At 35.4% G+C, this 16,074-nt stretch overlaps 1 protein-coding gene across 1 annotated transcript in view; it reads right to left on the bottom strand.

The window, feature by feature from the left end:
* LOC100951160 (leucine-rich repeat-containing protein 9) overlaps positions 1 to 16,074 on the bottom strand; it is a 139,707-nt gene that overhangs the window by 37,635 nt on the left and 85,998 nt on the right. The window contains exons 23-26 of the mRNA XM_023515882.1: positions 14,136 to 14,266; positions 12,073 to 12,181; positions 10,729 to 10,868; positions 3,761 to 3,897 (exon numbers count right to left, since the gene is read on the bottom strand). Of these exons, the coding sequence (XP_023371650.1) occupies positions 3,761 to 3,897; positions 10,729 to 10,868; positions 12,073 to 12,181; positions 14,136 to 14,266 (517 nt within the window). The remainder of the gene's footprint in view (positions 1 to 3,760; positions 3,898 to 10,728; positions 10,869 to 12,072; positions 12,182 to 14,135; positions 14,267 to 16,074) is intronic.

Below are 16,074 nucleotides of genomic sequence, written 5' to 3'. Positions count from 1 at the left end.
AATTAAGATAGACTCTCACTGGATTAAAGATTTAAACTAAATGAAACTATAAAAATACTAGAAGAAAGTGTAGGGAAAACACTTAAGGAAATTGGCCTGGGCAAATATTTTATGAGGAAGACTCCTCAGGCAATTAAAACAACACCAAAAATACATTACTGGGATCTGATCAAAGTAAAAAGCTTCTGCATAGCCAAAAACACAGTAAATAAATCAAGCAGACAGCCCTCAGAATGGGAGAAGATATTTGCAGGTTATGTCTCTGACAAAGGTTTAATCACCAGAATCCACAGAGAACTCAAACATATTAGCAAGAAAAGAACAAGTGATCCCATCTCAGGGTGGGCAAGAGACTTGAAGAGAAGCTTCTCTGAAGAAGATAGGCATACAGTAGCTGAAATGTAGTTGTGTACCTTACCTGTGGACTTGACATGGTCTCATCACATCACTGCTGATACTGGAGTACTCCCTTACACCTTTCCCTGGCTTCCCTCCAGACAATGAACCAGAATTGACCCCCCAGGTTCAGTATCTTTAAATTGACTCACTTCATTATGAACTTCAAAGTATGTTCATACCCTCACTAGCCACCCTCCAATCTCTTAATTTCTTTTCAGGGACAAGCTTTTTAAGTGTGCATGACCTCTATCTGTTGCTTTTTCTATCCAGCCTCTTTCTTCTACATTATTTTCATTTCAACTTTTCCCCTCATCACATTTCTAAATCTCGGTTTAGGCCTAGGTTACCAATGGTTTCCTTCCCCTGTCCTCTAAACCTAATTCTTTTCATCATGTGACTTTTGAGGCCATTCATCCTCTCTTTCCCTGATATTTAGATTTTGCATATGTTGGTTCCTTTTTTTCCTGCCTTCTTAGTGTGGTGGGGGTGGGGTCGGAGGTGTGGCTATATCTCCAAAACTCTTTTTGGCCTTTCTTTCATTCTTCTTTCTCTATACTTATTTCCTAACTAAGCACATACATTTATTACTTCACTTGTCACTTTTAATGAGATTCTACAATATGTATTTCCATTCCTGACTTGTGGTCCAGTACTAACCTTAATACTTGAAAAAATTTCCATTTCTATTTCTCAAAGTTTTTTCATACCCAAATGAACAATTCCCAATGACTTTATCTCTAGCTTTATTACCTCAACTTTTCCAATGTAACAAAATTATGAAAACATCCTAGAAATTATTTTTTTCTTCATTATATATTTAATTAGTCACTAAGTCCTAATATTTCTTCTGGTTTAAACTGCCTTTCAGACTTACCTCTTACTTATCACTCTCACTCACACAACTCTTGTCAGGTCATTATATCATTCACGCAAGAGAGAGAATGCATGTGTTTGGTGGCAGATATTCGGTTTATAACTCTGTATCATAACACACATTGGTATAAACTTGGCAAGTTGTAACTAGCCCCATGACCAAATTTCAATGACATCTATACATTTATTTATAATCCTTTACACTAACTAAATTTAACTTTTATTAATACTTGAGCTTTTGAGTTGCTTCCTAGAAATGATGGATTTTCTCCAAAACAAAGAAGCTGAGATTCTGAGGCCTCCTGGGTAGACTTTCTGATGCCAAGATTCACCCACCCCTTCAACCTATCCTAATGTGCAGTAGCCCCTTGTTAGTTACACCACAACCTGGCCTAAGGCACATGACCCTCCTTTAAAAGCCATAATCTCACTTAGCTGTAGAGACAGATTTGAAGCAGTAACTTCTCCCATTCTCCTTCATATTTAAAAATCCTTTCTTCATTGGCAATCCTCATTCTTTCAATAATTGGATCTTTGTATAACAAGTAACTGGACCTAGACTGAAACACTTTTGTGGTTTCAGCAAAAAAATTATTAAACCTCATTGAAATTCAATTTTTTTTTATAAAATATAAATGATAATCTTGACTATAAAGACTCCATAGATGGCCATCATTATTGTCAGAGTAAACTTCCTCTCTTCTTGCACATGGCTGTTCTTCTTTGAGTTACCATGCTATCAATGGCAACAGATAAACTCCCTCTTTTCATTATTAAAATAGACCTCCCAGGGCTAGGTTGTGTGCTTTTTTGTATGTTAACATATCTTTTTAGAAGATCTGTCATTATATTTAATTTCTCATGTTTTTAAGGCTAAGTCTACATGCTCTTGATTCAAATCATAAATATTTTTGATAGGCAAAAAGATGCATTAATTTTTTTAAAATATGGTCTAGAAAAGCCAGCCTGTTAGATAAAAGTTACTATACTCAGGTCAACTATCTAGATTTCTCCCCATGTATCTCACTGATGGGTCTCCCAGGCTTTCTCCTGTGACACTGAATAATTATTGCTAGACTAACATTTTAAACCCTGTGTTTTCTCATGCCATTTTTCTAAAAATTTATAGTTCCTATCTATTGTAGATGACAATCCAAATTTGTCTTCCTGGCTTTCCATAATTTTGTCCCTCTCTACATTTTCAACTTCAATATTCCACAAAATAAAAAATATTACTATAATGACTGACTGACTTAAGCAACATAAAATAATATTAAGTGAGCACTATCTATCAAGTTGATCATGTTTATAAGCTTAATAATTCTCTCAGAAAATTGCATACTTTTTGTTCTCACCAAGTTGGTACCTTTTCAAGTACTGGCCACAGACACCACAGTCATGCCACGCCCTGTGACTGTTTTCCTCTTCCCTTTGCTGGCAAAGCTCTCAGTAGTGCTTACTTTCGATCTAAATTCTACCAACCCTTCAAAGAGTGCTAGATATGTAGAGGAGTTAATCATTTGATATCTCTTTTCTCTGAACTTCTATTGTACTTATTTTAGTAACAGATTAAGTAGAACTTAATTCATCTTTGTCTCAGTTATTCTCCACCAGATTTAAAACTACTTATGATCAAGGATCTCAATTATATATAATTATAATAATATATAGTAGTTCCATATCTTTCATAGTAAGTACTTAGCATAATCTAGGGTTTAATAAATACTTCTAAATTACTCACTGTTTACTTTTTATTGTTTTTTATGTTGAATATGATATAAAATCAAATTACATGTAATACTGTATATACTCCCAGAATATTGCATTTTCCTTCAAAATTTGTTTTTAAAACTACATGAATAACTGGGCGGCACCTATAGCTCAAAGGAGTAGGGTGCTGCCCCACATACCAGAGGTGGCAGGTTCAAACCCAGCACCCTCCAAGAACTACAAAAAAAAAATTTATATATATATATATGTATGTACACATATATACATGTACATATATACATATACATATATGTATATGTGTGTATGTGTGTGTGTGTATCCAAAGAAGGGCAGTGCCTGTGGGTCAGTGGGTAGGGTGCCAGCCCAATTTACTGAGGGTTGTGGGTTCAAACCCAGCCCCAGCTGAACTGCAACAAAAAAATAGCTGGGCATTGTGGCAGGTGCCTGTAGTCCCAGCTACTCGGGAGGCTGAGGCAAGAGAATCATCTAAGCCCAAGAGTTGGAGGTTGCTGTGAGCAGTGTGATACCATGGCACTCTACTGAGTGTAATAAAGTGATACTCTGTCTCTACAAAAAACAAAACAAAACAAAACAAAAATAACCCCCCCAAATCCATTTGTGATTACTACAATACTTTTGCCAATCTGTTTGAGTAAATGTTGATGCTTATATTTGATTTTCAAAACATGAAGATAATATAAGCTTTTAATAAAATCTAAGTAATAAAGAGTTGGACATTAATAGTTTTTCTACTCACCCTGTAGAAAGAGGAATTTTAAATTTCTTAGTCTGTTAAGTTGTAGCTGGATTAAATTACAAATTCCATTGTAGCCCAAATGAAGCACTTCTAAACTGTGCATTATTGGAGGCAAATTTTCATTGAACGTTGTATCTCTGAAACATACAGGTAGGTTTCAGGCCACAAACATAATTTCAAGCCAGCTATATCATAAAAATACAATGTGGTATGTTTCACTATAATTTGAAGTTAGAAGAAAAGCAATGTATTTATTAACATATCAGAATTAAGCTACACTATGTAGTCCCTTTATATTTGATATGATAATAATACTTTTATTATTTTAATAATATTTTTATATGGTAAATAATAAAGAGGTAAATAAAGTATTATAATTAAAAGTAATAGCCAATCTAATCATACATGAAAAAGAAAAAAGAAATGTATCCAGATTGGAGAGGAATAAGTAAAGCAATCTTTATTCCTTTATTTTCAAATGACATGATCCTACATTTAGAAAATTCTACAGGATCCAACAAAAGCCTACTTGAACTAATTAATGAGTTTAGCAAAGTCACAGGATAAAAGATTAATATATACACATTAATTAAATTTCTACATATCAGCAATAAATAATCTGAAAATGAAATTAACAATAATTTGCTTCACAATAGTATAAAAAAGAATAAAACACTTCAGAATAAATTTACAAAAGTTCAGAATTTATATATGGAAATCTACAAAACATTGCTGAGAGAAATTATAGAGTATCTAAATAAAGTGATAAATATTTTATGTTCATGGATTAGAAGATTCAATATTACTAAGTTGGCAATTCTGCCAAACTGATCAGTAGATTTAATAACAACCTCTACTGAAAGTCCAGGAGGCTACCATCACCCATAACCATCTTTTTCTAAAATTTATAAGAAAATGAAAATAACCCAGCATATCCAAAACAATCTTGAAAAAGAGCAAAGTTGGAGGGCTTAAAGTACTGATTTCAAAATTTATTACAAAACTATAGTAATCAAACCAATTTGGTACTGACTAAAGGACAGACATCTAGATCAATGGTACAGAACTGAGTCCAGAGGTAAACCTTTACATTCATAGTCAATTGATTTTCAGCAAAGGTACCAAAGCAATTCAGTGGGGTAAAGGACAGTGTTTTAAACAAATGGTACTGGGTCAGTTGAATATCCACATGCAAAAAGATGGATTTAGACCTTACCACATATACAAACATTAACTCAAAAAGGCTATTATAGGATTAAGTGGAAGAGCAAAACCATCAGAATTTTTGAAGAAAACATGGGCAAATCTTGTGACCTTAGGTTAATCAAAGTACATAAAAACATAGTACATAAACTATACTTCAGTAAAACTCTTAGAAAAACCAAATATGAATAGGCCGCAAGAAAGAATGTGTATAAATGTAATGTTCATAGTTGCTATAGTCATAATGTCCTCAAACTGGGCACAACCCAAATGTCCATGGGTGATAAATGGACATTTTGTCATATAATGGACTTACTCAGCAATTTAATGAAATGAATGACTAACACTTGCAACAACATGAATGAATCTCAAAATCATTATTCTAAGTGAAAGAAGCCCAACATAAAAGACTATTTATTATAGGATTTAATTCGTATAAAATTCTATCTTTTAGATGCAACACTGAAATCACAATCTGTAAAAGAAAAAATTGGTAAATTGGACCTTATCAAAATTTAAATTTCTTCCAAGACACCATTTAAGAAAACAAAAAGACAAGTCACAGATTGAGAGAATATTTGTAAATCATTTATTTGGGTTTATAGCTATCATATTTAAATAACTCAATAATAAAAAGCCAAGCAACTTCATTAAAAAATAAGCAAAAAATTTGAATAGACATTTCATGAAAGAAGATATATGAATGGACAATAAGCATATGAAAAACTGCTTGGCATTGTTAATCATAGGGAAAATCACATTAAAATCACAGTCAGATACTAGTTCAAATCTACTAGAAGAGCTATAATTTAAAAAAACAGGCAATGACAAGCATTGGCAAAGATGTGGAGAAATTAGAATCCTCAAATACTTTTAGTGCTCATGAAAAATGGTACAGTCACTTTGGAAAGAACTTTAGTTTCTTAAATAGTTAAACTGGTAAAATAGGTATTTCATTAAGACAAACATAATGAAAATATGAGCACAAATACTTACACATAAATGTTTATAGCAGCATTATTGATACTGGCCAAAAAGTAGAAACAATCCAAATGGATTAGTGAATGGATAAATATGATGTGTCATTATCTATATAATGAAATATCCATATATTTACCAATAAAAGGGAATAAATTACTAATACATGTCATAATGTGAATGAACCGCAAAAACACTATGTTAAGACAGATGCAAAAGACCATCTATTATATGGTTCCATTTATATGAAAAGTCTATAAAATGCAATTATACAGAAAGCAGAGAAGAGGTTGTCTCACATTAGAAGTGGGAGAGGGAATTGACTGCAAATGGACATGAAGAATCTTTCTGGTGTGATGGAAATGTTCCAAAATTGTACTGCAGAAGTGATTGCACAACTCTATAAATTTAGTAAAAACCACTGAATTATAAACTAAAATGAGTGAACATAGTACATAAACTTCACAGATCAGTGGTTTTTTCTAGGAGCCAAGGTATGGGAAGGAGATTGCAAAGGGATAAGAGGGAACCTTATAGGATGAAAATATTTTGTATTTTGATAGTAGTAGTGCTTATACGACTATATTTGTCAAAATTCATTAAACTGTACCTATCCATTGGTAAATTTTATTATATGTAATTTATACTTCAATAAAGGTGATAAAAACTACAAAGAAAGGTCTTAATTGGGACATGGGGACAAACGTGTGTGTGTGTGTATATAGAGAGGGATGTTCTATCAAGAATGTATAGGAAAGTGGGAGGTATGACTTCCTTTTTTTCATGAAATATCTTTTCCATTGGTGCTGAGGCATTAAGTGACCAGGTAAATAATATACAAATAAATGCTAAAAGAAACCTAAATCCATGCAGCTGGATACAGACTTGCTGTAGTGTATTTGCAAAGTTGTGCACTTATTACTGCTAATTCTAGGATGTTTTTATCAGCTCAAAGAGAAATTTTGTACTCGTTAGCTATCAAGTCCCATCCCCATACAGCCCCTTCCCATGCACCCCTAGGCAAACATTAATGTACTATCTGTGGATTTGTCTATTTTGGATATTTTATACAAATGGTATTACATAATATGTGGTCTTTTTGGTTTGCCTTCTTTCACCTAGCAAAATGCTTTTTTAAAAATTTTAATTTTAATAGATTGAGAGGGTACAGGTTGAATTCTGTTACATGTACATATTTTATAAGGCACTGTACAGTGGTGGAATCTTGGCTTTAGGTATACCAATCATCCAAGTAGTGAACCTTGTATTCTATAGATAATTTTTCATTCTGTGCCCCCCTACCACAATCTCTCTTTCTGAGTCTCCAATATCCATTATGCAACTCTTATGTGTCCTTGTGTAGCCACAGTTTAGCTCCCAATTATAAGTAAGAACATGTGGAATTTATTTTTAGGTTCCTGAGTGACATCACTTAGGATAATGGCCTCCAGTTCCATCCAAGTTGCTATGAAAGGCATTCTTTCATTCATTCTTACTGCTCTATGGTATATACAAAGGCTTTCCCAGAAGTATCCAGCTATTGTTGATGCTATTTTTACATTTCATGGCTGGATACTTTCCAGACATCCCTTATACCACATTTTCTCCATCCCCTCATCAGTTGATGGGTGTTTAGGTTGATCCCATATCTTTTTTTTTTTTTTTTTTTGAGACAAGAGTCTCACTATGTTGTCCTCCGTAGAGTGCTGTGAAATTATGGTTCACAGCAACCTCAAGCTCTTGGGCTTAAGCGATTCTCTTGCCTCCGCCTCCCAAGTAGCTGGGACTACATGTGCCTGCCACAACACCCGGCTATGTGTGTGTGTGTGTATATATATATATATATATGTATGTGTGTGTGTGTATATATATATATATATTTTTTTTTTTTTTTTTGCTGTTGTTGTCATTGTTGGTTAGCAGGCCCAGGCTGGGTTCAAACCCCCCAGCCCTGGTGCATGTGGCTGGCATGCTAGCCACAGAGCTATATGCTAAGTCGAACCCATAACTTTGTGATTGTGTTGTGATGAACATATAAGTGCAGGTATCTTTTTGTTATAATTTTCCTCTGGGTAGATGCCCAGTAGTGGGAATGCTGGATTGAATAGTAGATCTACTTTTAGTCTTTGAGAAATCTCCATACTGATCTCCACAGGGTCTGTACTAATTTACATTTCTGCCAACAGTCTATAAATGTTCACCACATCCATGACCTCTATTATTTTTTGACTTTTTAATACTGGTCATTCTAATTGGAATAAGATGGTATCTTGTTGTGGTTTTAATTTGCATTTTCCTGATGATTAGTGACATTTGTTAATCATATGTTTATCTTCTTTGAACAGAAAATTTCTGTCCATTTAGTTATTGGGTATCTTTACTTTTGCTGGTATTTGATTGTGATGGTCTGTGTATAATATGGGTCTGAGTACTTGTAGTACTCAATGTTTGCCTTTCAGTAAAAGATTTTATTTCTCCACCTGCTCAGTAAGTGTTAAGACTGTTTGGCTGCCTGATCTGGTGGGCTGGTATCAGTATCAGCTTCATAGTCCCTAGGGGCAGGGCTCTTCACATCTATTCCCGGACCTGCTGTTGAGAAATGCCAACAGTAGATTACAGTTAACTTTGAAGTACTTCCCTTGGCCATCTGGCGACTGTAGTGATATTCTGCAATGAGGTATATATCATTTTTTCTAGGGCAAGTTTATGAACTAAATTGTCAGACGTCATATGACAACTTTGATATCCATTCCAGAAAAAGAGTTCCAAAATTGCTTTGAAAAAGGTAGACTAGGTGCTGGTGTCAGTCCCCAGGTCTTCCAAGGGGAAGCCCTCAGAGGCAACCATAGTGATGTTCAGTAATAAAGGATGTAGCACTGCTTTTGTTCTTGTCATACTGGTGACTTCTAGTTGTTTTATAAATTCTCTTTTTGTCTTTGTGGTTTCCCTAACTTCTTTCATGTTGCCATTTAATTCTTTTCTCTTCTTCCTTTGTGTAATTGTTTTATAGGACTGTGAGTTTTATATTTTCATGTGTTTTCACGTAATACTGACCTTTTATTTCCATGTTTAAGACTCCTGTAAATATTTTCTGTATGGCTAGTGTAGTGGTGACAAATTCTATCAGCATTTGCTTGTCTGGGAAAGACTATTCTTCATTTATGAAGCTTATTCTGGTAGGATATAAAATTTTCAGCTAATAGTGTTTTTCTTTCAGTATTTTGAAAATGCCATCCCATTCCTTTCTAGCCTCTTAAGGTTTCTGCTGAGAGGGTCCCTATTAATTTTATGGGACTTCTTTTATAAGTGGTTAAGTGCTTTTCTCTTGTGAATTTTAAAATTCTCTCTTTCACTTCAACTTAAGTCATTTTAGTTATAAACATGCCATAGTAAAGTTCTTTTTGTCTGGGTATCGTTGGGCCTCCCATATCTGCATGTCTAACTCTCTCGGTAGCCCTGGGAAGGTTTTCATTGAACATTTCCTTAGATTAGTTTTCTGGACCTTTTGATCTCTTTTCTCCCTTGGCTATAAAAATAATCACTAAGTTTAGTTATTTTATATAATCCCAGACATCTTGAGTGCTTTGCTCATTATTTTTTATTCTGTTTTCCTTATTTTTATTTGACTAGATTATTTCAAAAGAACTCTATTCATTTTTTAAAATTCTTTCTTCTGCTTGACCTAATAAAGTTTCAACATTTTCAATAGGTTCTATATTTCCTTGAATAATATTTTCAGCTCCAGAATTTTTTTTAAGATACCTATCTCCTTGGTAAATTTCTCATTGATTTTCTGATTTCTTTGTATTGTTTTTTTCTTACATCTCATTGAGTTTCTGTTGAATCAATATTTGGAATCCTCTAACTGACATTACAAGGAATTCTTTTTGATTGGGATCTGTTACTGGAAAATTGTTATGGTCCTTTGGAGGTATCATGTTTTGAGTTTTTATGTTTCCTATATCCTTCTGTTGATATCTGAGCACATGGTGTAGCAGTCACTTGTTTAATTATTTTGAATTGGTTTTGAAGTAGAGAATTTTTCCCTAAAGACGTATATACACTGTTGGTTGACTAGGACACTTTGGCTTTGTTTTTGGGTACCTGCAGTAGTCTTTTTATGATTTCTTAGAAGGATATCACTTATCATTAGTACACAATTTCAGTGGTATCTGTGATTTCCTGGGTTGTTCAGGGAAAAGTTATTAGTTGAGGCTGTGGTAAAGTTTTTCTGGGGACTTGAATGCCAGATAAGCCAGTCTTTGGGCCCCAGTGATGGAAGCAGTGAGCTAAGTATGCCTAATTTTAGGCCCCAAGGCAGATTATGCTGACAATGGTGTTTGTATGGCCTATGGGACTAATTCTTGGGCCTTCGGGGGGGCTTGTTCAGAAGCTAGTAGTTGGAGCAGAGGGCAAGTGTTGCAGTGCAAAGTGTGAGGTGGTAGTAGCAGTGGTGAAGCCATCCAGGAGGACCCAAGTGGTTTGTGTTAGTATTACGGGTAGCTGCAGTGGATTGGGAAGGCTAGTTTACAATTCCATTGCTGACTGTTATAAGGTGGTAGGTATTGTTGTCCAAAGTGTGCTTGGGAAACGTGGTCTCCCATTTCCTTTCCTAGCAAGGTGGCACTGCTACCATAATACCTTGAACTCAGGCTGAGAGGTACACAGGACATGACCTAGCATTAAACTCTCAAAAGGGTGATATGACAGCTGGGTGCTTGCAATTAGCAGGGAAGGGAATTAACTGCTTTTAAAATTATTTATAACTGTAAAAATAATAATAGTACCTGTTTGTTTTGGAAGTCCCTTGCTGTCCATAGCCACTTGAAGGCACTTTCTGGTAGAGTAGCTGTCTGTTGCTTAAATGAGTCTGAGGCTTTACTCTGGGTATTATTGATTCAATATGATTATAGTTCAGACATAAGACCTACAGAAAGAATGTCTTACTAATCAGACATCCTGGAAACTATTAATACATCTATGGGTAAAATATATAATATAGCACATTATTTAATAACAGTGTTTCAAACAATATAAATTTTTATATCCAAAATTATTTAGATATACTTTTGAATTTTTTTTGAGAGGGTTTTACTTTTTTACTTGGGGTAGAGTGTAGTGGCATGATCATAACTCACTAAAATCTCAGACTCCGGGGCTCAAGCAATCTTTCTGCCTCAACCTCCCAAGTATCTGTGACTATAGGCACATACCAGCATGCCTGCCTAATTTTTAAACTTTTTTTTTTTTTTTGCAGAGAAAAGGTCTTTCTGGGTTGCCTAGGCTGGACTTGAACTCCTGGCCTCAAATGATCCTCACTTTGGCTGTCAAATTCCAAAGTGTTAGGAATATAGGTATGAGCCACTGCATCCATCCTGAATGTGTTTTCTGTTATCTGACACGTTGGGAAATTACAACACTTCAGATAAAAGTACTCAACTTTCTTTTTTTTTGAAGACAGAGTCTCACTGCATCACCTTCGGTAGAGAGCCATGGCATCAAACTGGGGCTTAAGCGATTCTCTTGCCTCAGCCTCCCAAGTAATTGGGACTACAGGTACCTGCCACAACACCTGGCTATTTTTTTGTTGCAGCTGTCATTGTTGTTTAGCTGGCCTGGGCCTGGTGCGAACCCACCAGCCTCAGTGTATTGGCTGATGCCATAACCACTGTGCTATGGGCGCCAAGCGAAACTACTCAACTTTCTTAACTTGCACTCCTGATTTCTCCAAGCCTGATGAGGATAAAGTAACCCCTTAGTCGAAAAGATGGGTATTTCCCTCTGTTTAAATGGCCCTAGTAGATGGCTGAGTCAAGGCAGTAGGAAAGGAGGCAATGAGATGCTTCCAATGAAGTTGGAATCATCAACTTCATTCCATATCTGCTCCCTATAGAGGCAGAGATCCATCCTATCTCTCACTGAAGAATATGATTCATATCTAATACAGCATATAAAACAATCACAGAAAACTGGGATCAAACCAAAATAATTTTTCTTTCTTAGTATAAAACAAAATAAAAAATTACAGGAACAATTTCTCTAATAACATGGAAATACATTTTAATCCAAAGTAAAGAAGAACTTGCATCAAAAACATTAAAATAAATTAAAAAAATCTGTGAGTGTCTCACCTTCACATTAGGCAGATAGATTAATCCACTGAATGAGGTAAGATTATTATTCTGTAGATTCACATTACACACATTTCTAAACTGGTCAACTGGAATCAAATCCACAGTTCTGAATTTAAACAAGCATATATAGTTATTGCTTTAATAGACTAGGAAAAATATAGGAAGGGGCAAGTCCTTCCATGTACAATTTCCAAAGGCATTAAAAACAATCTCATCTGACAAACGGTATGAAAAATAAATGCTTTTAATGTAAAATTTATGGGTCAAATGATCAGCTAAATACATGACTCTAATAAAATGAAACATGGCACTATAATAAAAAACTTATAAACATCTCCAATGTCTTTATAAATTCACATTTATGTTCACGAAACCATAGTGAAGTTGATATAGTAAGTCATAAGATGTTTATGTTATTAACTTAAGAGGGTATGTGTAAAGTAGGTAATTTCTGAAATCTCAGGAAGGAGTTAGAGATGGGAAGGAAAAAAAAATTAATAAAAAGGCAGGTAAGTTCTTTTTTTATATAGCCTTTGGCCAGGGCTGGGTTTGAACCCACCACCTCCAGCATATGGGGCCGGTGCTCTACTCCCTTGAACCACAGGCGCCGCCCAGTAAGTTCTTTGAAAACAGTTTCTGATGGGATCTCCTGAAAACTCTTATGGCATTCCACCTTGTAAGAATTCCTATTCCACAGCAACACATATAACTATTCTTCCTTCGTTTGATTTACATGGCAGAGAAGAGGATAATGGCAAATCACCTTCCCTATCCACGTCTTTAAACAAATCCTAAACTGAAAGTTACAAGTCATTCATTCACGCAACATATTTTCATTATTATAAGTTCAGACAACTGGTGTTTGGAATGGCTGCAACAAATATGAAAGAAACTGTTTCCACCCTCAATAAATGGGAGACATAAAAACTAAAGTAAAGATGAAAATGTGTATGCCAGAGTTAGGGATAATGGAATTTTAGAGAAAGAAAACCTATTTAAGGAAGTCAAGGATGACATCAAGGAGGAGAAAAATCTTGAGATGACACTGGGAGGATTTGTAAGTATTTGTCAGGCAAATTAGGAGAAAAGAGTTTCAGGCAGTGTGGCAGGCACAAAGAGGGGCAGAAGCAAACAGGAAACAGCTTCTTATGACTGAGATTCAGCAACTAGACTATTTCAGAATTTCTGAAGTATAAAGTGTCTTGTGCAGTAAAGACAAGGATTACAAAAGATAAAATGGACAGACAGGTAATTAAAGGCTCTTGTATCACACAAAGAATTTTACATTTTATTTTGTAAACAATGGAAATCTACTAAACAAGGTTGAGATGGGAAGTAATCTGATAAAACTTGCATCTTAGAAGATAGTATATATTAGATGGGTTTTCAAGGAAGGTTTATATAAGACATGAAAACATGTCTGTAAAATTTGGTGATGAGTCAAAATAGGAGGACAAAGAAAAGATAGAAATGACTAAGATTTTTCTCAGCTTTTTTTTTTTTTAGCCTAGGCAATAGCAGGTAGATATTCCCTCCTAGGGAATCATCAAGAGAGCATCGAATATTCAGGTTAGGAGACCACCAGAGAGACATTTACAGAAAAACTGAAAATGTGAAATTACAGGGGAAAAAGAAGTACAAGGAAGGAGGAGTTAGCATTCATATGACTGAGAGGGGTCAAGTTAGATAAAGTAAAACTAAGAGGACGGTGATGCCATTTGTGAGAATGTATCACAGAAATGTGGCAATGGAAATAAGATTGCATTGGATTAGAGTGATGAATGTAAGGAGCAAATCTAGTATAACTTTAAAAGCTTGGTTGTGAAAGAAAAGAAAGACACAAAGTCTAAGAATGAAATGAATGAATTATAGTCACTGATAATAAAAATTATTAATGCATTTAAATGGTGATAAAGTTAGTATGAGATATTGAAGTAGGGTAGATGATTTTCTGAATTATTGATTATGTTTAAATAAGATGTATGAATGTATGAACTTCAAAAAAGTTTAATTATATATTTAATTATAATGTCAAAAAGCATATGATAAAGTGATTATACCTGATAGATGATGAAGTCCAATTTAGTTCTTTCATTTGAGTAAAATTGCAGTGTCCTTGTCGTTCTGCAATCATGTCAGAAGTCAGTCTGCCACCAAACAAATCTTTTGCATTCTCAGTCTCTGGTGGTTCCTATATAAAGACATTTAGAAAGTAATGTCCTCTCTTACAGATGACTATAATTTTCTGGTTTTAGGTAAAAATGGAGTAGATTCATCTCTCCCTATTCCTCCTACTAAGTACAGCTAAAACCTCTATCTATTATATAGAGACAAACATAAATATACTGAAAGGGGCCAAGAGGAAAGCAACCAGCTGAGTGTCGCGACCGCATAAATGATCATGGGGACACGGACTGTGAGTACAAGCTGCAAGAGGTAGGCTTCCCTCAGGTGCAGGGAAAGCCCTGAGCACTTCTCACAGAATCCTTTTATTGCGAAGATACATAATGGGCAGAAAGATTACTAAGCAAAGACATGCAGGGGCTGCGTGCTCAGGGAAATGATCTCATAAGGGCCAAGAGAGTATGTACTTAAGGAAATGATCTCCAAAAAGACTACAATCAGTTTTTCTCCACTAAGTCTTCAAGGAACTACCATAAAATGCTTAATGTTTAACATCAGCCTTACTACTACAGGACTGAACTTTGCTCCTCCAGGACTACTGATTTATTGGGTGGGTGGGTTGCCTTCCAAGTCACAAGATTTCCAGGCTTGCCAGGAGAATATCTTGTTTTCAGTAATTCCTCAGATGAGTTATGAGATTGGTGGCTGTTGTAGTAAGTATGATTTTTAATTCTCTACAGCTGAGGACCTTGGGACTCAAGGAATGACACCCTGGATTTTCTTTTTGCATCATATAAGCTAGAGTGGGTGCTGGAGAAACCAGAAACTCAGAAATGTGTACAAGAGAAAACAAGACAAAGTCCACATAAAGCCTGCTTTCTCTAGTCAAGGGCTCAGGAAAGAGGAAGCTTAGCATAATGGAAAACGTTTAGACAATAACAGGTCTACTTCAGATAAACACCACAGAATAAACCACGGCCCCAACTCCATCCCCACCAGTAAAGACAGAATGGGTTGCATAAACTTCCACCCTGGTTCAGCTGTAACAAGGCACTTCGCGTCATCCCCTTTCTGAATGGCAGCCTGAACTTGCATCCCCTCCTATCACTAATGCACTCCCCTACCCTCCTCCAGGAGCTTGGAGTCCCAGTTCTACCTGGTAATTATGAGATGTCTGTGGAGCATTAATGAGGAACTCCTGCCTCTCCCAGCCAGGATGAGTCAGTGGAGACCTTTGGGAAACTGTAACAGGAATCCCTTCACCAGTGTAGCAGTTAATGAAATACACACTTGTAGGTGGTTAACAGAGGCCAAGTGGAGGAACTTGGACTTCTGCTTCCCAACTGATAGCAACAAAGTGGTATCCCATTTTCTCACTGGTGCATTGTCAAGGGAGGCTTGTGAAAATAGAAGATTTAATAAGATCCACAGTCTATGACACAATACCCAAAACATCCAGAATAGAGAAATCTATCACCATGCCAAAACCGAAGAAAATTTCAACTTAAATATGCAAAGGCAACCAACTCTGAACAGCACAGATATTTTTAATTACCTGGCAATGATTTTATAACAGTCATCACAAAAATGCTGCAACAAGAAATTATGAACTGACTTGAAATAAACATGCTCAATCAACAGAATGAAGAGAAGAGAGAAAAGAATCAGTGAACTTGAAGAAAGAACAATAGAAATTACCCAGTATGAACAAAAGAAAGAAAACAGACTTTAAAAAAATGAGTCTTGCTATAGGGCCAGAAAAAATTATTTGGGCTTTCTCACGTGTACTGCTGCCAAAAGTTGCTATGTTTTTCCTAGAGAACCAAACTGTACACAGTGACGTCATGATTATGTAACTGCAGCTTGGCACCGTGC

This window comes from Otolemur garnettii, unplaced genomic scaffold, assembly GCF_000181295.1.
Source record: "Otolemur garnettii isolate 467f Iridium unplaced genomic scaffold, OtoGar3 scaffold00081, whole genome shotgun sequence".
Lineage (NCBI taxonomy): Eukaryota > Metazoa > Chordata > Mammalia > Primates > Galagidae > Otolemur > Otolemur garnettii.
Note: the sequence above shows the minus strand (reverse complement) of the source record. Positions and strands in the feature narration are given on the sequence as shown.